The sequence below is a fragment of the Octodon degus genome, unplaced genomic scaffold (genome assembly GCF_000260255.1).
Source record: "Octodon degus isolate 3935 unplaced genomic scaffold, OctDeg1.0 scaffold00005, whole genome shotgun sequence".
Taxonomy (NCBI): domain Eukaryota; kingdom Metazoa; phylum Chordata; class Mammalia; order Rodentia; family Octodontidae; genus Octodon; species Octodon degus.
This window is the reverse complement of record NW_004524581.1, coordinates 11,455,569-11,480,068: the sequence shown is the minus strand read 5'-3', so window position 1 is coordinate 11,480,068 and position 24,500 is coordinate 11,455,569. Positions and strand designations below refer to the sequence as shown.

The 24,500-nt window shown below is 42.6% G+C and overlaps 1 protein-coding gene across 1 annotated transcript in view; it reads left to right on the top strand.

The window, feature by feature from the left end:
• Ascc1 (activating signal cointegrator 1 complex subunit 1) overlaps window positions 1–24,500 on the top strand; it is a 61,963-nt gene that overhangs the window by 21,139 nt on the left and 16,324 nt on the right. Inside the window, exons 3-4 of the mRNA XM_023718554.1 lie at window positions 5,893–6,017; window positions 7,731–7,816. Coding sequence (XP_023574322.1) covers window positions 5,893–6,017; window positions 7,731–7,816 — 211 coding nt within the window. The remainder of the gene's footprint in view (window positions 1–5,892; window positions 6,018–7,730; window positions 7,817–24,500) is intronic.

The following is a 24,500-nucleotide window of genomic DNA, read 5'->3' as shown; positions in this document are numbered from 1 at the left end:
TCAATCCTCGGTTCTGAAAAAAAAAAAAAAAAAAAAAAAAGACGGGACTACTTTCTAGACTATCTAAAGCCAGGCATGCTGGCAAAAGCCTGTAATCCCAGCACTCAAAAAGCTGAGGCCAGAGGATCACCATGAGTCTGAAGCCAGCCTGAATTGCATAGTGAGATTCTGTGTTTAAAAAAAGAGATAGATAGATAGATAGATAGATAGATAGTATTTAAATAAAATAGAATATATAGCTGGGTGTGGTGTTGCACACCTATAATTCCAGCACTCAGGAGGCTGAGGCAGGAGAATTGTTGAGAGCTTGAAATCAGTCTGGGCTACAAAGGTGAGTTCAAGGCCAGCCTGAACTGCACAGTGAGACCCTGTCTCAAAAAGACAAAAAAAGAAAAAGAAAAAAAAAAGGAATATATAAAGAACTCAAAAAAATGAAGACCCCCCCCCAAAAAAAATCCACTCAAAAAAATGGGCAACTGAAATGAATAGGCACTTCTCAGAAAATGAACTTCAAATGGCCAGTAAGTACACAAGAAGAAATGGTTAACAGAGCTGGCCCTTAGAAAAATGCAAATTAAAACAGCACTGAGATTCTCTCTTAACCCAGGAAAATGGCTATCATCAATAAATCAAATAATAAATTCTGGTGAGGTTGCAGAAGTATCCCTTCTACATTGTTGGTGGAAATGTGAATTAGTACAAACCACTGTGGAAATGGTTGTACAGTGTGGAGGACCACTTGAGCAACTCTCCTTGAAGAGCATTTGTCTCCATTTTGACTGAGCCTGACCCTATGTCCTTGTATTGATAGGTACAGAGCTGGCTAGGGCTTCTCTTTATCATTTCTATTGGCCTTAAGCAATGTATATTGGTCTGGCTGAGATGCTGGTGATAGTCTTTGAAGGTGGCATGTGTGTTTCCCTGGTAATCTACACCTGCTGCTCTTTAATGTGAGCTGGGTTGAGACAGAAGAGGATCAATGTTCTGCACTGCCAGCTGGGATTGAGCCTCGAGATAGAAGGTATGACCTCCTGGGGCTTGAAGGATTACATCAGAACTAAAGCACCAGACCCCTGAAACATTAGATACTATCTCAATAGCATAATGCAAATTACTTTCTCTGCATATGCTCTCTGCATATGGCAGAGGTAAATGTAGGTCACCTACCTAGTTCAGCTCATAGTACTCACCTATTTCCCACAATTCTCAGTCACTCTTCCTCAAGCCACTCCTTCTCCACTGAATAAAACTCGGGTGAAGCCCTGGGTCAGCCTCTTTGTTCTGGAAAGCCATCTTCAGGCCTGGACTTAGGGCCCCTTAGCTCCCCAATAATTGTGTTTTAGTGTCTTTACTTTCGCTGTGGGTTGCACTGGGAGTGACAGATTGACATTAACTTGGTGGGATTCCAATAATGTATCTTTGGGATTACAAATATTAACTTCTTGGACCGAGACAAGAACCTGGAGGGGATTCCTATAGTATAGGATAGAGATTCCTCCAAAAGCTGAACACTAGAAATTCTGTTTGGCCCTTCTAGGTATCTTTCCAAAGAGTGTAAGACATCATATTACAGCGATACATGGATACCTGTGTTTACTGCAGCACAATTCTTAGTGGATAACTCTTGGAAACAGCCTGTATGTCCATCAACACATGATTGGATAAAGAAAATGTGGTATTTTTACATACAATGGAGTTACTACTGTGCTCTAAAGAAAGATAAACATAAGTAGGAAAAATTGATGCACCATGAGACTATAATGCTAAGTGAAATAAGTCAGACATACAGGCTTAAGTATCACATGATTTTTCTCTCTTTTTTCCCTGTCTTTTTGAAACAGGGTCTCACTATGCAGTTCAGGCTGGCCTTGAGCTCATGTTATAGCCCAGGCTGGTCTTCAACTAGGAATGCTTCTCCTGCTTCAGCCCTCCAAATGGTGGGATTATAGGCGTACACCACCATGCCTGGAAAGAATTCTTTGTTTCTCAACTGTATATTATTTTTACTTTGCTTATGAAAAAGCAAAAGCATAGATAGAGAACCTGGATATGTAGTATCCACCAGTGATCCCTGCATTCTGAGAGGCCAAGGCTGGAGGATTAAAATTTGAGCCCAAAATAGGCAACTTAGCAACTTTGCAAGACTGTGTCTCAAAATAAAATTTCAGTGGAGAGGGAGATATAGGGTGTGTTGGAGGTAAAGTTCAGCTTGAAGGCCTTGTGTTCAGTCTCCAGTTGTGGGGGAAAAAGACTGGAGCGCTTTCTAGTTTATTAATAGTCAAGCAGAAAAGGATCATTGAAGTAAGCACAGATAGAAAAAAACTTAAGAGGGGCTGGGGAGATGGCTCAGTGGAATAAGCACTTCCCTGGCAAGTGCAAGGGCCTGAGTTCAATCCCTGGTTCCACCAAAAAAAAAAGAAAAAAAAAGAAAAAAATTTAAGAATATGGTGGCATATTGCCACGTATAAAATCCATGACATCAAGATGTGACATGATTATGTCCAGACACCCTCACCTTCTCTTAGTAGTGCTCTAAAGTGTTTTGTCACCCAAGAATTCATACATTCATGCATGAAGCAGCAACTATTTACTGGGCAATCGAGATGTGTCAGTTAGGCATCAGGGTAGGTGCAGCCCCAGGCAGGGAGTGAGACAGCCAAACCTCCTAGAGCGCAGTGAGGTGGCAGCCACAGGGACAGCTGCCACACTCCAGGGTTCCCCTTCCTCTGTCACTGCGTAGCAGTGCAACCTGTCTATGCATCATTCCTCCCCATGCTAAAATAGCAGATTAGACTGACTTTTTTAAAAGACTGGTTCCTTCAAAATTCGGAGTCAGTTGTTTGGCAGAAATCCAAGCTCCCTGAAAGGCTGGCTGGGCACCAGTGTCTTTCAGTCAGTCTGTAGCTTCCTCATACTTGGCTCCCTGTAGCTGTCCATGATTTTCCTGAAAGAGGAAAGAGAACACAAGACCCTGATCTCTCGTGATTGTAGCAGGAGATTTCGGAGCACGTGCTTATGACCAGACTTAAATTATGTTACAGTGTTCAGAAATATTTCAGAATTTTATGATTCTATGATGGTTTTGGTTAATCAGAAACTTTTAAATCTAGTACATGTTTGTTTTTATTTGTTTGGAGACAGAGTCTTGCCGTGTAGCCCAGGCTGGCCTTGAACTCAAGGCAGTCCTTTTGCCTCAGCCTCCAGAGTGCTGCTGGGATTACGTGTGTGTCACCACTCCCAGCTCTAAACTAGTACATCTTGTTTGTTGTTTTTCTGGTTATATAGGTAAACATTTATTTATGAAATTATGCTGTCCTTTTTATATGCTTTTCTGCATTGTCTTTATTTTTCTATAATGAAAATGAATTATTTTAGTTTTTTGTTTCGTTTTGTTTAGTGTGGTTTTTTTTTTAATTTATTTTATTTTTTTAAAATTTTTATTTATTTATTTGTGTGTGTGTGTGTGTGTGTGTGTGTGTGGCCAGCTCAGCCCACCAGGGGGCAGGGCTGGCTGGCATGTGGTGCTGGGGGATTGAACCGCGGTCCTGTGCTTTGCTAAGCTTGTTCTAAGTAGGTGCTTTAGACCACTGAGCCATCTCACCAGCCCCCTTAGTGTGGTTTTAAGATGGTGTCTCACTATGTAGTCCAAGCTGGCTTTGAACTCATGGCGATACTCCTTCCTTAGCCTCCCAAGAGCTAGGATCACTGGCATGCACCACCATGCCCAGCCATGTATTATTTTGTAATCAGAAAAAAAAGAAAGAAAAAAACCAATCTGTGTAAAGAAGCACAGTCTATCAGGGATCAAACAGGCTGGTGCATTTCTCCTTTGTGTGTGACAGCATCTGTGTAGATGGTTTTCTTGGGACCCTGTTTTTTGCTTCTAGACACCCTTGTTCCTTCTTCCTGCCCTGTCCGCCATGCAGCCTTTACAGCTTGGCTTCTGCCTGGTTTCCACTTCCTTGCTGCCCCTTGCTCTATAGTGTTTCTCACAGGGCCTGGAGTGTGGTATTTGGCCTTTCCATTCCCTGGACAGAAGTTCTTTTGAATCACCTTGGTGCCCTGACTCCAGTGTACCTGGAAATCTGCCCCTGTTCCCCACCTCCCTGGCTGTGGGGTATTTGTAGGAGTTTCTCAGCTACACTTCTGCCCCACCCTGTCTGTGCTCCCCCAGGTAGCCAGATGGGGTAGTTTTGCTGCAAACACTGACATCCCACCCCACCTCTCTCCAGTCTGTGCCAAAGTCCTGTCAGGGACCCAAGGACCTAGTGCCACCTGCCTTTCCTACCTCTTCCACTTTGTCGCCTCTCCCAGGTTTCTCTAGACAGTGGCTTTGTTACCATACCGTGTCACGTACATCCTGCCACAGATGTCTGCTGTTCCCTCTCTGGGATGCTTTTTCCTCAGTTCTCTGCTCTGGAGTCATTTTACCAGGCAGACCATCCCTATTGCCTTATCTAAATCCCCACTGTGCTCCCTGAAGAATCCCAACTTGTATTTCCATCTCTCCCTGACTTATCCCATCTGTTTATGCAGAAGCAAACAGTAAACCTGCCACATTCAACAGTTACTGCTCCCAGCTCTCTCTGCCTTGGGGAGTGGCCCACCTGGCTATGAACGGTGAGGATAGCCTAAGAGCCCTGTCCTCAGCCTGCCCCCACAGCTCTCACATAGTCCACAGCCTCCTCTCAGTTCCACTGACCCTTCCATGGTCTGGATCACTACCATTTTCCTGTTACAGTGTGGCCCAGAAGAGCATGGCCTGTGAAACCAGACTTCATGTTCTAATTTGTAGATTGTATTTTCAAATTTTAATTAACTTATTAGATATGTTGGTGCTGACAATTTATCCCAGGGTCTTGTGTGTGCTGAGTATGGGCTGTAGCACTAAGCTATACCGCTGGCCCCAAGAAAATGTCAGAGAAAAGAGAGACAGAGAGAATGTGTGTGGTGCTGGGGATTGAACTCGGCCTCGTGCAGGCTAAATGCATGCTCAGCCACTGAGCACCAGTCTCAGCCCTATAGTCTAATTTTGGATCTGCCACTGAGTTTGCTGAGTTGCATAACTTCTCTGTGCCTTACTTTTCTCATTGGTGAAATGGAGGCAACAATTCACTGTGAGGATTAAATGATTTGGCAGACACCAAGTGCTTGGCACGGTGGCTCAGTGCCTTCTCTGCGTGAGCACTGCCCAGCTGACCTCTGCTGCCACTTCCTTTTCCCTTCTCTGGCTCTTCTGCAGTGCTGTGCGGGTCAGCTCTCAGAAGTGGACAGCAGATGCGCTGTGCACAGTGGAGGCTCCTGGTGGCTCCTCACCATATGAGCACTGCCTGTGTATCTGGCTCATTTCCACTGGGCTCGTGTCTCCTGTGTTGCAGCCATGTTCAGTAATTGGCAGTTTCTACCCAGGCTATGGTTTTGCGTGCCTTGGCATCTTTGCTTTCTTCTGCTGCTTGAAATGCCCTTCCTTGCCTGGTTTTATCTACACATCTTTAATTACCCTTCAAGGCATGTTTAAACCTTTTGTGGAAGCCTCATCCTACGCCTGTAGCTGATTGCCTCCTTAGCACTTACTGTGCCATAAGTGTTATAACTATTCATTTTGGCTTTTTTTGTTTGTTTTGTCACTTGTTGTTTTGCAGATAGGGTCATATTATGTAGTCTCATGATTCTCCTGCCTCAGCCTCCTGGGCAGGGATTACAGGTGTGTGTCGTTATGCCCAGCTTCACTCTGGCCTTATTAACAAGACAGGGCTTCCATGTTGGCAGGCAGCAGACTCTGTCCTGTTGCAGAGCTTCAGAACATTTGGACAGAGAGCGGCTTCAAGCACATTGTTGAATTAGCATCCAGGTCATTCAGGAATTACTAAAGTCTCTGTACTTCACTTCCAGGTTGCAGGAATTGGTGGATCGAGTGCTGGAACGCTTTCAGGCATCTGGACTAATAGTGAAGGAGTGGAATAGTGTGAAACTGCATGCTACAGTCATGAACACACTGTTCAGGAAAGACCCCAATGGCAAGTACTCATGGAGCAGTGCAGAGAGTAGGAGCAAGGGTTTAGAGGCTTAGCTAGTGGTTTGAATAGAATGACTGTCAAAGACCCTCTCACCTATCTTCACTTCAGTCTGTTAGTGCTTTATTTTTTGGTAAGAAGAGTTGAACCCAGCATCTTGCACTGAACTATGTTTCCAGTGGCCCACCGTTAGCTGTCAAATTGCATATATCTTTTTTTTTTTTTTTTTTTTTTTGCAGAACCGGGGATTGAACTCAGGTCCTTGCACTTGCCAGGCCAAGTGCTTATTCCACTGAGCTATCTCCCCGTCCCCTCTTTTTTTCTTAATAGGGAACGTGTTTTCATAAAGTGAAACTTACATAGGATTGGGATCTTGGATTAGGAGAATGCTTCTCACTAGAGAAATAGTTCCATAGTTACCCATATGTATAGCTAAAATTGTACGATGTTCATGGAGTTGTTAGATCTCTGGACAGATTTCTGACCTTATACTGTCCAACCTGTGTGACTAAAAGAACATACTCCAAGATGGCAAGTGTGAGTGGGCATGGTGCACACCTGTAATCCCAGCTGCTTGGGAGGTGGAGGCAGGCGGATCACAAGTTTGAGGCCAGCTTGGGCAAGTACCAATATACTGTCTTAAAATAAAAAGAACTGGATATATAGCTAATCCTCCATGGTGATTCAACCTTTAGTACCACAGAAAGAGATGAAGTAAGAAAGAAAAAGAGGGGAAGGGAGGGAGGGAGATAGAAAAGGAGAGAAGGAAAAGAATTTGAATATTTTTGGACGTCTGTTGGGAGACAAGAAAGGGTTGATACAGAAAATACTGTGCAAGTTAAGTAATTTTTACTTTGAATTTTTTGTCCCTGTACTGTTCTCTGTATTGAGTTTTTACTTGAAAAGGGCATGAAATGATGTGTTACTTTTTCTTTTTCTATTTCCTTTTCCTTTGATGCACCTCTTCTTGCTGTCCTTGAAGGACATCCCTTGGGACATGCAACCTAAATTAACTTGGAAGCTGGAGCGCAGCTTTGTTTAGGCCAAGGTCGCAGACTTGCTGCATTTCAGTGTAGAATATCTGTAAGGATACTTTTGGTTGCAGCAAAAGGACTCTTTTTCATCTGAGGAGAGCCCTTAAATCAACTCAAGAGTGGAACCAGCAGTTTTTACTAACTAATGTGTGAACTTTTGTGTGTTTTTACATATTTAAACATGCACACAGGACTGGCAGTGTAGCTCAGTGATTGCGTGCTTGCTTAGTAAGTGCAAGGCCTTGGATTCAAGCCCCAGAACTGCAAAAAGAGGGAGGGAGAAAGGGAGGGAGGGAGGGAGGGGGAGAGAGAGATTAAAATTGCAGGCAGATTTTTTGAGTTTGTAGATAATGAGGAACCTTTAAAGATCAATCAGTCTTGACCTCTGACTTTGTAAATGAAGAATTGAAGTCCAAGGAGAACATATAATTTGTGCAAGATATCTAGTGACATAGTTAATAAGTACTTTCCATTAGTATATGGACTGTTGAATGAGTGGATCTATATTGAAGAAGCCAGGTCTCTTGATTAACAGCCTGCTGTTTTTCCTTCACATACTGGCACTTTCCAGTAGCATATGAAAATTTCACTAGTTGTACTTGTGTACTTAACAGAAACCCATGGAAATGCAAACAGAGCGATAACCCCAGCTTCTCTCCTATTATCTTTGGAATTTTTGCAGCTGAAGGCAGGTACAATCTCTACACAGCGGATGGCAAATATATCTTCAAGGAAAGAGAATCATTTGATGGCCGAAACATTTTAAAGGTTAGTATGAAGGAGAGCAAATTGGAAATCCTTTGGCATATACCCTCAATAAGGGAGGAAAACAAGTTGTTTTCCTTTTAACAGTAGAGTATATTTTTCTTATGTTTTTTGTGAGGATTATTGATAGAGTTGTTTTAAAATTTTTTTTTATGCTCTTAAAAAAAAAAGAAGTCCTCTTTGTTAGGCTTTGACACTTCTGGAGTGTGGAAATTGGAGATTTAAGGAGCAGCGCAGCACCCCAACTCCTTGGATGCGTAGGAGCAAGCTGCATGCAGCACGGCAAGTCTTACTCTGTACTCACCCCTGGAATTTGAATTTGCAACCCTTTAGGTGAAAAAGCACTGTTTTCCTAGCCGATTTTTCTCTTCACCCACAACATGGCTTTTCCAGGTTGCTCTACCATCTATTTTTACCAGAGGTAGCCTGTGTCCCAAAAAGTAGGTGGTCCGTTTCGGGCTGCTGAGGCATTGCTCTCTTGAGTTGCATTAATCTCTGAAATTTAAATAGAAGCGGCTTGCAGGATTGCATTTATCTTTCTCCCACAGGCCACACTGTGTACTGTCCGTGATTTATGCCCTCTCTGTAGGTTAACATGCCACTGTTCCCCTGGGCAAAGCGAAACACAGCTGATACCAAGGGAGAGGGCCTGATTCTTCATTTCACTGTTCTATAATTTAGGTCAAACATTTTCAAGGCCACAGTTCTTTCAGGGGTGGAGTCAGCAATGTCAGAGTGAGCTGCAGCTTTAGAAATGTTTTTTCCTTTCCTCCCCCATCCTCCATTCCCTTATCTCACCTCTTGACAGTTTTCTTGCCCAGTGCCACCCATGACCCCTTTGCCTGTCATTAGTGCCATCCCTCTTCAGCTGTGAGCTCCTTGCCTCGCCCAAGAGGCCATTCTCCAAGGCCCTCTGGCACCCAGAGCTGTGTTGATTCCTTTCATCTGTGATACTTTGGCTGCTGCGGGGTTCAGTGGTGGTTAACTGACCACTTTCCCAGACCACAGTGTGCTACAGCATACAGCAGTCCACACAGGTCTCTCTTCTGTGGGAGCTTTCAAGGACATCAGAGAGTACTTTTTAAACATTTTTTAAAAATTTTTTGTTCTGGGAATTGAACTCAGGACCTTGTGCTTGTCAGGCAAGAACTTATGCCACTGAGCTATCTCCCTAGCTTTGTTATTTTTAAGAAAAAAATTAGCCGAATAGGAAAAACATCTTTAGGACTAGCTGAAGGCCAACTTGCATGGAATTAAAACAAAAGCTGAAGAGTGTGTGTGTGTGGTTACCTGTGAGAGGCTTTGACAACTGTAAATGCCTATACGGCACAGCTGTGTGTGGGGGGGGGAGCCTCACTTATTCTGCATTCTGTTGCTCTGGCAGGACTGTTTTCCAAGTGATAATGCTTTTTCTTGCAATCACTGTACTACCCCAGCCATGACAAGAATGTAGCTCCCTCTAGTGTTGATAAACACTCTGCTGTCCCCCTAGCACCCTCACTAATTCACGGCTGTGTCGAGTTTGGTGCTGGACCCAGGGAGGTACTTGGAGATCTTTAGTGCAGTTCCCCTCTCCAGTCTCTAGTGTGAGATCCCAGTGGTAAAAATGGCTCACTGGTGGTCCTGCTGGATAGTGACGGAGTCCAGAATCAGAGCAAGAAGTCTTGAAACTCAAACATTTAGCGTTGTTTCTTCTGCCTCCATCAGGATGCTGGGTTTGGGTAGAAATGGCGATCATTACATAGCGGAGATGGGTATGTCTGCCTGAGCGGGGATAATGTCTAGTTAAAACTCATTTTGCAGCTGTTGGGCACTGTGGGCAGGCCAGTTAGTCTAAATCTATGGCTAATTAAAAATCAGACATTTGGGGCTGGGAATATGCCTCAGTGTACAATGGCCCTGGGTTCAGTCCCCAGCACAAAAGGAAAAGAAAGAAAAAGAAAAGAAAAAAATTAGACTTTGGTATTGAATATAGTTGTAACGCTAACAGAAATGCCTACGTATTCGCTGTATATTCGCTGTACATAAGGATCCAAATAGTCCTTCTGACACAGTCCCTACCTCCCACGAGCTTTCTGTCTTTGAGGAATACAGATGATTACTAGATAATATTGATGGTGCCAAGTTAGGAGAGAGAAGTGCCTTTGAACACAGAGCATTATGACAAAGTGTCTTTCAGAATGGTTTTTAATATTTTACTCCTAAATCATTAGTTGCAGGAAATAAAATCCTTTGCTAATGTTCCACCAAGGACATGACATGGTAGGCTCCAACACTTAGCCCCCACAACACACACAGGGATAACTGTATTTCAGAGTAGCTGTAGTTAAACCTGCCTTTCAGAATTACCATGAGCGGATATGTGTTTCTCAATTTGAACATAACAACGCATGGCTCCTGAAGCCCTTGAAATAAAAATAGGATTTACAAAACCCATGGATTTATGTATAGTTTTTATACCAGATGAAGTTATTATCTTAGGAAAGAAAAAAAATCAATTTCACTAACAAGATAGGACCTGAGTTGGAGCGAACAGAAAGGTTAACTGCCTCGGTTGTTAGTGGGCCCAGGCATATGTGTGCAGCATGTTAACAGCTGCGCAGGCCAGAGATCAGGAATGCTGGGGAGGGAGGGAAAAAAATCAACTGCATCGACTATTCAAAAAGAGACAAAGTGAAAAAGCAAGTCATCGCTCATTGCTGTAAGAACATAATGAATAACAGCCAATTGCTATTCTACTCCACGAAGAGAATTGGTCCTTTTGGCTCAGGATAATATTGTGTTCTGGGTGCCTTAATAAGAAAAAAAAAAATCTCTAATGACTTTTGGAGGTGGAAGCCACATTTTTCTTTTGTACAGCTCTTTTGAGAGTTGTTGCAGCTGTAATAGACTAGTGTCTGGTTATTCCTAGTTAAAATAAGAATTTTCTTTCTCTAAGAAAGGCTTTGAAAGAACTGACAACTAAAAAATCATTCTCCTGTTATTCAAACCAGAAAAGGAACAAATGTATTCCATTAGGGTGGGGTTTTTATGGCAGACTGACAGCTCCAAAAGAGGACATATTAGTGAAAATGACCTAGGCCAAATTAATAGCATGGTGTCTCCTCTGAGAGTCTCCATTAGTAAGAGACAGCAGCAGAGATGCTGTTTGTATAGCTGTAGGCAGCGATCAGCCCATAATTGGAGAGATCATGCTGACCTAAAGACACACTGCTGGGAAAGAACTGCTTCCTCACGAGCTGGAAGCGGAACAGGAATGGTCGTTAGCTGCGGCTTCTGGAGAGGGAAGCAGTGGCAGTCTGCTAGAGAGGCTTGGGAAATGGCCTTAAGCAACCGAATAGTTCATCAAGTATCTGCTCCAGGCTGGCTGTACAGGGGTACAGTGATACCCTCACAAGCGCTGCGGCTTGTGCCTGCAGAGTGAGGAGGAGCCGCTGAACCCCGATACAGTACCCACAGAGAGGGCACTGTGGCGCAGACCAATGCACAGCCAGGCATTTGAGGAGTGGAAAGTACTGCAGGTCCCAAGTCAGAGGACACCATGGAAGTACCATTTCCTTAGATGCTTTAAAAAACCATGGAATAGATAAGCCAGGTACAAGGGAAATGAATTAGTGCCTTTCTATTTTATACATATAAAATCTTCGAATTTAGAAAGAGATTGGCAGTATTAAACTATATTAATTTTAATGCTTCTAGAATATGTTTTATGTCTGTATCAAATTGTGATTTGTCGGGAAGATGTGAATGAGTCACTCATAGGTGTCATTCATCTTTTTCTTTGATCCCATCTCTGTTCCTTGGACCCCTTTAAAGGACACCTAGAGCACCTAAATTTAAGTGAGAGCTTTAGTTAGTTTACTATACTTTGAGCAGTTTTTCTAAGGGCAGCTTTTTAAAAAACTATACTGTAGTTTTTGCTGCCATACGTGTGCACAGAGTGTAATGAACTGCTTAACAAATCATCATAATACAGTTACTACCCAGATGAGAAAGTAAATAGCCTAATGTCTCTTTCTGTCTCTTTAATCGGTTTGTACTAAGTAAGGTGTGTGTGGTACTGGAGAGTGAACCCAGTGAGTGCTGAGCTACATTTCAGGCCCTGCCCCCCACCCCTCTTTTTCTTGAGACAGGGTCTCACTGCCTAATTTAGACTGGCCTGGACTCACTTTGTAGAGCAGACTAGCCTTGAACTCACGGGAATCCTCTGGCCTTGGTCTCTCAAGTGATGTGATTATAGGTATGCACCACCACACCTCGCTGATTTTGAGATAGGTCCTTGTGAAATTGCTCAAGCTGGCCTCACGCTTGTTATCCTGGGATTATAGGTGTGCGCCATAATGCCCGACCATTGTTTTTAAACACTGTCAGTGGAAAGGCTTTTTTTTTTTTTTTGAAAGGCTTGTTTTGAATGAACATTTGGTTTTAAGCAATTAGAGTGTTGAAAGGATGAGTTCATTTTTTTTCCCTAGGGAAAAGAGAAGGGACGTGAGAAAACTATGTAATCACTTAAGAAATTTAATAAACATTTTTAGAGCAGTTTTAGGTTTACAGCAAAACTAAGCAGAAAGTAAAGCATCCCTGTATACTCCATTCCTGCACGTGCACACCTTTCCCCAGTGTCCACATCTGCCACCATGGTGGTATATTTGTAGCAGCCAGTGAACCCACACGAATAGGTTGCAGTAGGGCTCCTCTCGGTGATGTCCGTCCTGTGGGTTCGGGCCACTGTGTAATGAAGGATGTTCACCCTGGAGGATCAGGCAGGAAGGTTTCATGGCCCCCAGAATCCCAGCTCGGCCTTGCTCGTCCCTTCCCTGTCCCTCACCCCTGGCACCCACGGGTTTCTTTGCAGTCTCCATGGTTTTGCCATTTCCAGAATGGCACACAGTTGGAGTTATGCAGTGTATAACCTTTCCATGTTGGCTCTTTTTACATAGTATTCTTTTTTCTTTTTTTTTTTTTTAGGGAAGGGTCTACAGGGTATTGAGGGTCTTACTACTAGATCAGATTCAAAGTGATCTGCCTATATACAGCCTCCCAAGATCTGGGACTACAGGTGCACGTCACCACACCCAGTCTCTAAAAGGTTTTCTTGGTCAATTGTTTGGATTTTCTAAATAAACAGTGGTAACATCTGCACATGAACAGTTTTATCTCTTCTTTCCCCATCTGTGTACTTTTAATTTCCTTTCTTGCTTTACTGCTTGGCTAGGACTCCAGTACGATGCTGAAAATCCAGGGGTTAAGGGAACACAGTTGCATTGTTCCTGCCTTTAGCAAAAAAGCTTCAGAGTTTCTCACCATGAACTATTTAGCTATAAGCTTTTTATAGTTGTTCTTTAGCTCTGAAACTTGTTTTGCTTTGCTTTTCTGAGACAGGGTCTCACTGTGTAGTTTAGTCCTTAAATTCACTATGTAGTTGAGATGGTCTCAGACTTGTGGTGGTCCTCCTGCCTCAGCTTCCCAAGTGTGGCACTCGCAGGCAAGGACCACCATGCCCAGCTTCAATTCTTAGATTTGTCTACGCTGAGCCGCCTGCAGTGTGTCACTTTGCTGTTGGAAGTTGGAATTGTATCCACTTATGTGTCTCTTTAATTTGGAGGGTAGCAGTTTGTCCTGTCAATATCACTCCTCTGACAAATCTAAGAAAAGTTATTGATACTTTAGTCTGTTTACCTTTTTATTTTTTATTTATTTATTTTGTATTTTTAGGGAAGGGGCTACAGGGTGTTCAGGGTCTCACTGCTAGATTGAACTCGTAGTGATCCGCCTGTTTACAGCCTCCCAAGTGCTAGGATTACAGGCGTGTGCCACCACACACAGTCTCAATTGATGTTTCAGAGTGCCCTGGGGGTGGGGCTGTCATGGCAGGCCTGGGGATCAAACCCCAGCCCCTGTGCCTGCTTGCAGGTGCTTTAATCTGCTGAGCTATTTGGCCAGCCCTACCTTGAAATTTTTTTTTTTTTAATTTCGGGGAGGGGTTACAGAGTTTCAGGGTCTCACTACTAGATTGGACTCATAGTGATCTACCTGTTTACAGCCTCCCAAGAGCTGGGATTACAGGTGCAAAAAAAAAAAAATTTTTTTTTTAAAGTATTAAAATACAAGGGGCTGGGGAGATGGCTCAGTGGAATAAGCACTTCCCTGGCAAGTGCAAGGGCCTGAGTTCAATCCCCGGTTCTGCAAAAAAAAAAAAAAGTATTAAAATACAAAATAGTATTAAAACAGAAAAAATTACAAGTGATACAGAATTTGACAACAAAGTAACATAAATCTTACAGGATTTGTTGCAATGCATAGTGTTGTCTTCCAACCATTTCCTCATTTTACCAGATATATGCATGTAAAATTGGAAGAAGAAAGAAAAAAAAAAGTATATAAGAAATTAAGAGAGAGCTGGCCAGATAGCTCAGTGGATTAAAGCACCTGCTAAGCAAACACAGGGGCTGAGGTTGATCCCCAGCCTGCCATGTTGGCCCTGCCCCTAGGGCAGGTTCAGACAGGGATTGAGACTGGGCCTATTGGTGCATGCCTGTGATCCCAGCGCTTAGGAGGCTGAAAACAGGAGGAATCACTACGAGTCTGATCTATGTAGTGAGACCCTTTAGACCCCATACTAAATACATTAAAAAAAAAAAGATTAAGAGAAAAGTACAAACAATTGAAAAAGCAGACAAAGCATTATTATCTGTTCCTTTCCATAGACCAGCAGAAATGGACAGTACAGTTGTCCAAACCATCCTGCTTACACGCATAGATATATCTCTTTCCCCCACTCCCTCTCCTGTACTTCTCCTCAACCCAGGGTGTTTTTGTTTTTTTTTTTGTTGTTTGTTTGTTTTAGACAGGATCTCACCATGCAGCTCTAGCTGGCCTTGTGCTCACTTTTGTGGCCTGCAGGCTGGTCTTGAACTCTCAGTGATCTTCCTGGCTCAACCTCCCGAGTACTGGGGTTGCAGAAGTGTGTCACCAAGTCTGGGCACACATAAAAGTTACCTTTTTATGTGTTATTCGTATAGTAAAGAGGTTGGTAAGCTCTTTCATGCTGAATCAAAACCCAAAAATCTCTCTTTTTCTTTTTTCTTTTTTGGGGTGTGTGTGTGTGTTTGTATGTGTGCCAGGAATCAAATTCAGGACCTTGTGTTTGCCAGGCAGGCACTTGTTCTACTGAGCTGTGTTCTTGGTCCCAAGTCTCATAATTTTTAATGAAAAAATATTAATGATTTCAAATAAAGAGTAGAATTTTAAAATATATTGTTTTCTTGAAGGATAAAAAGTTGTTTTTTTATCATATAGTTTTGTTTTTCAATTCAATATTTAGCCATATTCTGCGTTATTCTTAAAAATTACTTCTTAGTTACTTGGCTCTTTTTTTTTGAGACAGGGTCTTGCTGTGTAGTTCAGGCTGGCCTTGAACTGCTGTGATCTTCCTGCCTCAGCCTCCTGAATAGTGGGACTGCAGGTGTGCACCACCAAACCTGGCTACTTGGCTCTTCTTTAGACTTTTTTCCCTTCAGGACTCAAATTTTTCAGAATGTCTTTCCTTGAATATCTGTCACCAGATATTTCATTGCGCTAATGCAGCAAGTTGAATTTAGAATAAAGTTACTATCTCTTGATGTCTACTGTAGCTATGTTGTCACTTTTACTACCTAATATTTTGTGACTTGAAATTATAATCTCATTTAAGTAAAGTCACTAAGCAGATGTCACTTCTTTTCTAAGCTTCGTTCTTTTTGAAAGCAAATTACCTTAATTGATTTTACACCCATAATGATTAAATTCTACCAGGAGCCAGACTCATAATCATCTATTGAACATCACTTTGATAAAGCAAAACTGCTTTGAAAATCTGTTGTACGTTGTGATCAATTAGTTCCTAGCACTGTACTTTATGAAATTATACTAATTATCTTTGAACTTCTCCTTGTCTGTTAATGTTTTATTTTCTTTCCCAGAAGCTGGGATCTGACAGTTGTGTCTATTATAAATTCTAACTTTCCAGTCTTTATTAAATTGATTAATCTAAGAGTTCTCTGACCTACAAACATACAGATCAACCTGATTTTCTTGAAGACAACTGACATTTTTTTCTTTCCAAACTTTGCTGCTTAAATACTGTAATTCACTTGGCAATGCTAATATTTTGTAATGATGTTTATTTACAGCATTGAAGGCAAATACATTATTCTTGAGAGTCACTTGATCTAGGCAACTTGTTAGAGAAACAAGCATACAACTTCTGAAGGATTTGGTTCAGAAAATAAAAAGATATTAGGAAAAATGACTTTTTAGAGGGTATGAAAGCCCTTAAAAATTACAAATACATATATTTAAATACACATATATTCAATCCAGGATCAGAAGATAAAACTGAGGACACTCCCAGCGAAAGGGACAGAAAATATGAGGAGAACATTCAACAAAGAAGGTTCTTAGTCAGTTTAGAAATTAACTATTTGATTCTCTCTCTCTCTCTTTTTTTTTTTTTTTTTTTTTTTGTATTTAGGACAGGGGGTACAGGGTGTACAGGGTCTCACTGCATAGATCAGACTTGTAGTGATCCTCCTGTTTACAGACTCCCAAGTGCTGGGATTACAGGTGTGCGCCACCATGCCCAGTCTCAATCCCCATCTTAGTGTACCCTGGTGGCAGGGACAGCATGGTAGTAACTGATTCTCAAAGGAGGAAATGAGTCTCTGAGGTCATGATCTCAGATGAAGGAGGCTCTGGACTAGAGGTCTTCCCAGATACATGGCAGTAGTGAATGAAAATGCTTTCTGGAAGAAGTACCATTCATCACCGTTTGTCTAAATATTTTACTTCAAGGAATTCCCTTCACCCCAAATGGCCAGTACATGGTCAACAACGATGAGGAAAATAAAGGAACTCCTCCAAATAAACAGACAAACACAATCATGAAGACATGACCTGTGGTTACCAGAGTTTGGGGGTAAAAGCCGTGGTTCCACGGTTCTCAGCACAGCCACCCATTCCAAAATGCCACTCAAGGAGATAAGCAGTGGCGGAGGGCAGGAAAGGAGCTTTAATTGGCACAGTCACATTGGGAAGGGCAGGTGAAGAGGTTCAGATATGTCTTTGAGACGCTGGCAGGAACATGGGAGTTTATACAAAGGCAAGAATTGGGGTTTTCATATGTGGTAGAATAGGTAATTTTGGTCAGGTCATGGTCAGGTTGGTCATTGTCTTGGGACTGGTTGTGCAGATTACTCTGAATGAGTTCTTATGGCTGAAGGATCTAGTCTGGCTCCCATGAAATGCTTGTTGCTACTTGGGGTGGGGTGGTGACCTCACCATGGGTGGTCTCACCATGAGGCAGTCTCTTCCATGACCTTGGAAACCCAAGGTGCCTGTAGGTCAAGGCAGTAACTGAGACTTCTAGGTGCTGCTCCAGGGTGTACGGAACAGGATGCAGTAAAGGCAGTCAGTTGGCTGTCCTTGCAGTCCTGAAAATTGCATTAGTTGCCCTTGTCTTGGTGTCCTCAGTCTCACAGGATTGATAGGCTAGGTTAATTTGGGGCTAGTAAACTTTATGTTTCTAGTTTTTAGACACTCCTTGTGATTGGCATGCCTATGTGCAGAGCTGAGTGTGGATCTAAGCCTCAGTGTTAAGGTCATAAAAGAAACAAATACAATGAAGGCAGAAACGTCAGCCTTTATCCTGCTTTTAGTTACCTGTCAGATGTTTGCAGGCCCAGTTTCTAAGTCCCTGTTACACTGCCAGAATTATCAGATTTAGAATAAAGCAATTATGCTTCACTGTGTTCAAAGAAATAAAAACCAAGCTTACAATGTTTTTTGAGGAATTGGGAGCTTTTAACAAAGAGAACTGATACAACAGTTAAAAAAGAATCAGAAATGTTTGGACTTCAAAATGCAGTAAGTAAAATTAAGAGCTTATAGGTAGGTTCAGCAGCAAATTGGCATAGCTGAAGAAGGAAGTAGTGAATGGAAAGTTAGATCAGAAGAAATTGTTCAGAATGCTTCATGGATAGAAAGAATGGTAAAAAAAAAAATTACAAAGAGAGAATAAGGCTTAGAGGATAGAGTAAGAAGATCCAGTGGATATTAACCAGAGTCTCAGGAGGAGAAGAAAGAGAATGGGAGATAGGTAATGAAAAGACATCATCTGCGCATGAAAAAGCCCAAAAAATTTCAGATAGGTGTTCCATTAAATGAGTTTATATTGTACTGCTTTCCTACAACCGGAAACTGAATCATTGACAATGTCTACTAAACTGCTTGAGCAGTTCTTAAACTGAATGGCTGAAATTTATTGGCAACATCCATAATTCAAAGAACAAAAACTAGGAAATACGGCCAAGGAATGGTTTTGTTAAAGTAGGTTACTTAAAAAGATATAAGGCTGGGTGTGGTGGCACATGTCTGTAATCTCAGCGCTCTGAGAGGCTGAGGCTGGGGCAATCACAAATTTGAGCTCAGCCTGGGCCACTTGGTGACTTAGTGAGACCCTGTCTTAAAATTTAAAAACATAAAAAAGGACTGGAGATATAGCTGAGTGCAAAAGGCTCTGGGTTCAGTCCCCAGCCCTAGTATCCAGGAATTCATTTTGCTATTCTTAACTAATTTTCTTTAAGTCTGAAATTATGACAAAATAAGAAATAAAAAGAAAGGACAGATAGTAAAATTTAGCCGTTAATAGGACACTTAACCATTTGTTGTATGTCTGAGTTTTTAACAGTCATCTTCCAGAAAAGGTTTTTGAGCCAGTGATCCCAGCACTCAGGAGGCTGTGGCAGGAGGATTACTGTGGATTTAAGGCCATCCTGGGCTGTTACATAGTCCTAGCAAGCCTACATAGCAAGAGCCTCGTCTCAAAAAAACAAAACCAGAAAGGGTTTTTGAGTTTATAGCTGTGCTTGTGGGATTGTTTATAATAGATGTTGCTTTTATTAACTGTTGATCTTACTACACAGATTGGGCCATTTGATTTCAAAGGGCAGGGGCCCTGCCCCTTAGCTCAGTTCTTTAAGTGGCTGCTTCAGCAAAGCAGTCAGGCTCAGGTTGCTGTGGTTCAATCCCCACAACTCAAGCCAGCCAAACCAGCCCTGAAGGCATTCGGAGCAAAAAAAAACCCAAACCTTATTCAAAGGGCATAAGTTTTTTTTTTTTTTTTTATGGTCTTTTTGGCAGAAGGTCTCACTATGCAGTTCAGGCTGTCAGGCTGGCTTTGCGCTCACTTTGTAGCCCAAGTCTTGAACTCACAATGATCCTCCTGTCTCAGCCTCCTGAGTGCTGAGATTACAGGCATGTGCCACCATGCCCAGCTCTCAAAGGGCATAAGAATTTAATGGATACAGAGAACACATGCCTGTTAGTCGGCTTAATTTGGAGGAAGCTACTAAGAAGATTAGTGCATCTCTCATTAGTGCATTTTGTTTAAAGAAATGATAATCCATTTCTTTATTCTGATTAAGTATTATAAAGCCATTTTTTGTACCATCATTCCTTTCAGACTATTCAGTAATTCCCTCTAACCTGTCAGCCTTCTTCTTGTACCAAAACAGCACCGTAAGAGTCATCAGTAGCCCTTTTGGTTTGGTGCTTTGATTCCTTTAACTTTTTTCTCAGTAACCCTTTGAAAATACTGTTTCAGTCACTTCCCTCACTGTGGGACAGAATACCTGCTGCCCCATAACTTAAGGAGGCAGAGGTTTATTTTGGCTCCCAGGCAGAAGGCCTGGGTAGAGGAGAGGCACGGCATGGTGGACAGAAAGCAGAGCATGAGAGGAAGGGCCGGATGGGGAGCCACCCCGCGCCAGCAAGTCAGCAGTGAGGCCCTGGAATCCCCGTCGCCTTCCAGAAGCTCCACCAGGGTGTACGAGGCTTTGGGGGCCTTCAGGTGTGAACTGTATGAGTATTAAGCCTGCTTGGGCCTCAGATGCTTTCCCATGGCTTCAGTGGCAGTGGCTCACCTCGTTTTCTTATGCCTCTGGATCTTTTTTTAAAAAAATCACTTCCTTGTATGGTTACTCCCTAAAAGTTTGTCCTTATCTCTGTTTTTCTTTTATAACATGGTCTTCTTTCTAAATCCTCATTTGTCAGTGTCCAGTATCCATGTTTCCTCCTCCTAGTGGCAGAGACCACCCAGGGCAGGGGCTGCCTCCTCCTCTCAAACCCTCCCCATCCTGGGGCCAGTTGTGCTGGGCCCCTTCTTGTTCCTGGCTGACACCCAGCCAACTTTTCTGAATTAACTGATTAAAACTGTTTTCCACAGAAATCAGATCGTGGAGGGAGGAAGAAAAAGAATTCGCTGTTATATGTCATTCATAGAACACTAGGTTTGCCAGAGAGGATTTTTTTTACCTAGTACTTGAGATCATAAACATTTAGAACTGGAGTCCATAAACGGATCTGGAGGTCACATATGGTCCAGCACCTGTTATTTGGTCCTCAGACCACGGTTGAAATCATATCAAAAGAAGATTATTTCATGAGATGAGGAAATATTCAGATAAATAGAACTTGACTTGAATTCCATATGATTTTATCAGAACATAGCCAAGCTCATTTGTTGACACACTGGCACAGTTGTGATGGAGACCATGGTCTCCTGTGGAAGAAGTCGCTGACCTCTGTATTAAAGGTTAGGGTTTATTTTAATTTTCTTTTATCCAGTACAGTTTCTGGTTCATGATTAAGCATGATGTGTATGTTTAATAGACCCTCAACATCCAAAGAAAAAAGACACATCCAAAACTAATTGTGTCCTTCTCTGTGGTGCGCAGTAATCCACTTGAAATATGCACAGTTTCTTGTATAGTGTCATTAATGCTTCACTACAGTAAACATTGAGTGAAAATAATACTGAACTTGTATGCAAATTGTGCTTAATTTACAATTAGCATGAATATCAAAATCGGTGAAGTTTAGAAAGGAGGTTGTGATGAGACATCTTGCCAAAATCTGAGTTCTGTAACTTGGCTGCTAGTAATAAAACATGGCTCTGCCTCTATTGTTGATGATTTAAAAAAAACAAACAAACAAACAAACAAAAAAAACAAAACCTCGTAAGATTGCAGAAAATTAGAAGGTCCTTTTCATATTTTGCCAGTACTAGAAGCATGTCATGTTTCTAAGGGTCTGAAGGATTTCTGATGGGTGATTGGCGATTTCTTTGAACGTCAGCTATATAAAGCACAGCTTGAAATGTTTCAGTTTGGTCTCTTAGCTCTTTATTTTAGGCTATTTGGGGAGTAGGTTGTGGGTGGAAGATTCAAATCCAAGCAGTGTTTCACCAGAACTTTTCCTCTGAATTTATTTTATGTGCTTCTTTGCCTGGAACAAGTCTGCAGTCCCTAATGAGGGCCCCCAAGACATGGCTGTCAGTGAGGTGAAGCCACTGCTACACTGAAAAATGAGCAGTTGGCTGATTTTTGACAGAAGCCAACATCCATTCTGGAAAGATGTGCTTCCCTGCTCTGTTGCTGTCTCCTTCTCACATGATGGTTTTCCTCTGCCTTGTGAGTGCGTGTTCACCGCCTCTTCCTCCTTGCAGCAGTACTGGGATCCGGCCACCTGGGTCTTGGCTGGGGCAGGGTGAGGGGGTTTGGGAGGGCAGAGCCCACTCGGTAACGAGCAGTGGGACGTGGCTTGTGAGAGTAGGTTAACATGACTTTTCCTAAAATCATTTCTGGTTCTTACCAGAATGAGGTACCAATGTTTAGTAATGTTTACTGACTAGGTGTAAAATGTAAAACTATGCTAGGGGCTTGCAGAAAGGAGAGTAAGTATTCCATCACCTTTGGTCCCTCTAATCTATTGCTGTGAACTCTTTGAATAGGAGAGCCAGCTTTTGGGGGTTTGTTTTTGTTTTGAAGTAATAGTTTTGCTTTTTTATTTTTATTTTTTAGGTAGTAGGGTTTTACTGTGTGCCAGGCCAGTCTCACACTCCTAGGCTGAGCTCCTTATCCTCCCACCTCAACTTCCAAGTGGCAGAGACTGCAGGCACACACCACCACTCCCACTTCTGGGGACTTGTTCACTATGTAGCTCAGTATATAACTGCCTTGCTTCACAGGAAGCCCTCAACTCTGCTGATTTCTAGGAGTCTGCATATATTATTTTGGGTGTAGTTGATGAAAGAGCCACATTATAGTTCACTTTGGATCCACTGAAGGTATTTTTTGTTATAAAATATCCGTAAGATTGTCCATTTTTAAGTATACAGTTAATTCAGTGGCCCTACATATATTCCCACTCGTGTGCAGCGATCGCTACTCCATGCCCATTAAACAGCTTCCCGTCCCTCCTCATCCTCCCCACCCCTGGTAAACACCATCCTACTTGCTGCTTTCAGTATCTGTGAATCTATTTTAGGTACCGTGGATAAGTAGAATCTGCATTTGCCCTTTGGTGTGTGGCTTATTTCACTCAATGTAATGTTTTCAGGCTTCATCCATGGTGCCATATATTGCAGTTTTCTTCCTTGTTTAGGCCAAATCATATCTCATTGCATGTGTAGATGCCATGGTGTGCTTTTAGCTGCAGTGTGGACAGATCGCGGCAAGATATAAATCTGGATCAAGAGGTGGTGACAGCACACTGTCCCCTTTGAAGCAGCCCACTGTTTAGAGACTACTCTGAGAGCACATGGATGGGTGGCTCCGTGCCAGCAGTGTCCAAGTGGTATTCCAAACATTAGAGGACCTCAGCGGAAAAGGAGAAACAGTGGGTGAAATCCATAGTCAGAAAGCTGGGATTATTTCCTTGTCCTCCTGCTCTTTCTCCTTTTTTTTTCTACTGTGCTAAGGGTTTCACCCGAGCTTCACCTCCTGAGTGCTTTACCACTGATGTACCTCCCTACTATTTATTCATTTATTTATTTTGCAGTGCCAGGGATTGATCTCATGGCCTGCAGATGCTAGGCAAGCACTCTGCTGCTGAGCTACACCCCCAGGCTGCCACCTTTCTTCCAGAGTTCTAGTTCTTGAACCGCCCTGGTTGACCTTGAATCTGCAGTCCTGCCTCAACTGCTCAAGTAGCTATAATTACAGACATGCACCACTGTACTGAGCCATGATACTCTTATTATTATTTTAAAAAAAAATTTTTTTTTAATTTTTAGGTAGGGTCTCACTATGTGGTCCATGCTAGCTTTGAACTCATTATGTAGTCCAGGGTGGCCTTGAGCTCTCAGTGATTCTCCTGCCTCAGCTTCACAAGTGCTGCGATTAAAAGTATGCACCACCACACCTGGCTTTTTTTTTTTTTGAAACAGGGTCTTACTGTGTAGTCAAGCTGGCCTTGAACTCACTATATAACTGCCTTGAACTCACTGATCCTCATGCCTCAGCCTTCACACTCAACAGTTGTCTTCTTAGTAATTGTGCCTTTCGGCTGGGGATTATGCTCAGTGGCCTAGCACTTGCTGAGCAAGAACAAGGTCCTGAGTTCGACTCCTGGTACCAAAGAAAAAGTGATGCCCTCTAGCCAGGTGCAATGGGACACACCTGTAGTCACAGCACTGAAGAAAGCTGAGGCAAGGGGATTGCAAGTTCTAGACCAGCCCAAGCACTTAGTGGCTTCCCATCTCAAAATTAAAAGGACTAGGGATAAAGCTCAGTATACCCGGAGTGCCCCTGGGTTCAATTTCCAGTACTACCAAAGAAAGGGAAAAAAATAGAATAAAACTTTATTTTATATTGGCAGTGAAACAGTTTTAGAAGTAACGTTCAGATATGAGCATGAGCATTATTTGATAGGTTCTGGCCCTAGTATAAACTGCTAAATCATCATGGTGGTCATCTAACGTGGCTAAAGCCCTTAAAATAAAAGCCCATTTTCTCAAGACCACCTCCCCCCTTCTCCAACTCAGCCCAGGGTGCAGTTTTCTTTCACCCCTCCTGCCACCTCAGAGAAGACACCCCCAGTCAGCTCTCTCAGCTATGTCTAAACATCCGCTTCAAACTCCACCCCTGGCAAAGGCCTCAGCCTCCCTTTGTCCAACTCCAGAGAATTTCTTCTCTTCCTCAGATTCTCTCCGTGTCCTCAAAGAAAATAAAGCCCTTTCCCTTTTTCCTTCTGCCTGTTTCTCTGCTGTGCCAGGTACCTGAAAAAACCTATCATCACCACAAATTAAATTGAGAAACTAGATCACAACCAACCATAATTCCAGGTTAGGGTTTGCTGCCTCAGTGATAGTTTAAGCATGGATGCCACTTCCTTAAACTGTGGTGGTCTTCACCTCCCGTGGCATTTGTGGGCATGATGTCCCTGTCTTACTTCAGGCCCTATGCTTGTTTGATGTCTGCTGTACCTTTGCATGGGGGATGGAAGCTGTCTGAGATTTGCTGGCTTTTTTCCATTAAAGAAACATAAGTGTGTGTCACAAGCTATGAAGCAGTGGTGATGCTGCTGGAGGCGTATTTCTTGTGGTTCTGACAAAGGACCAAGTTGACTGGTTGTCTAATAAGGTGACTGCATTGGAAGTAACTTAGTTGATCCCATGTGGCAGTCTGGCTCTGGTCTTGCAAGGAGCTGCTCCTAGGCCAGCCATTGTTTGGACAGCTATTATTTAGACATGCTTGCACCCTTTGTGACACGTGATATTGCCTGGGAACCTCTGGTTTTCTCTCTAACTTCTGAATGCCATCCCCACTTGGAGAAGTCAGAGCAGATATTTGTGGGGCCTGATGACCTT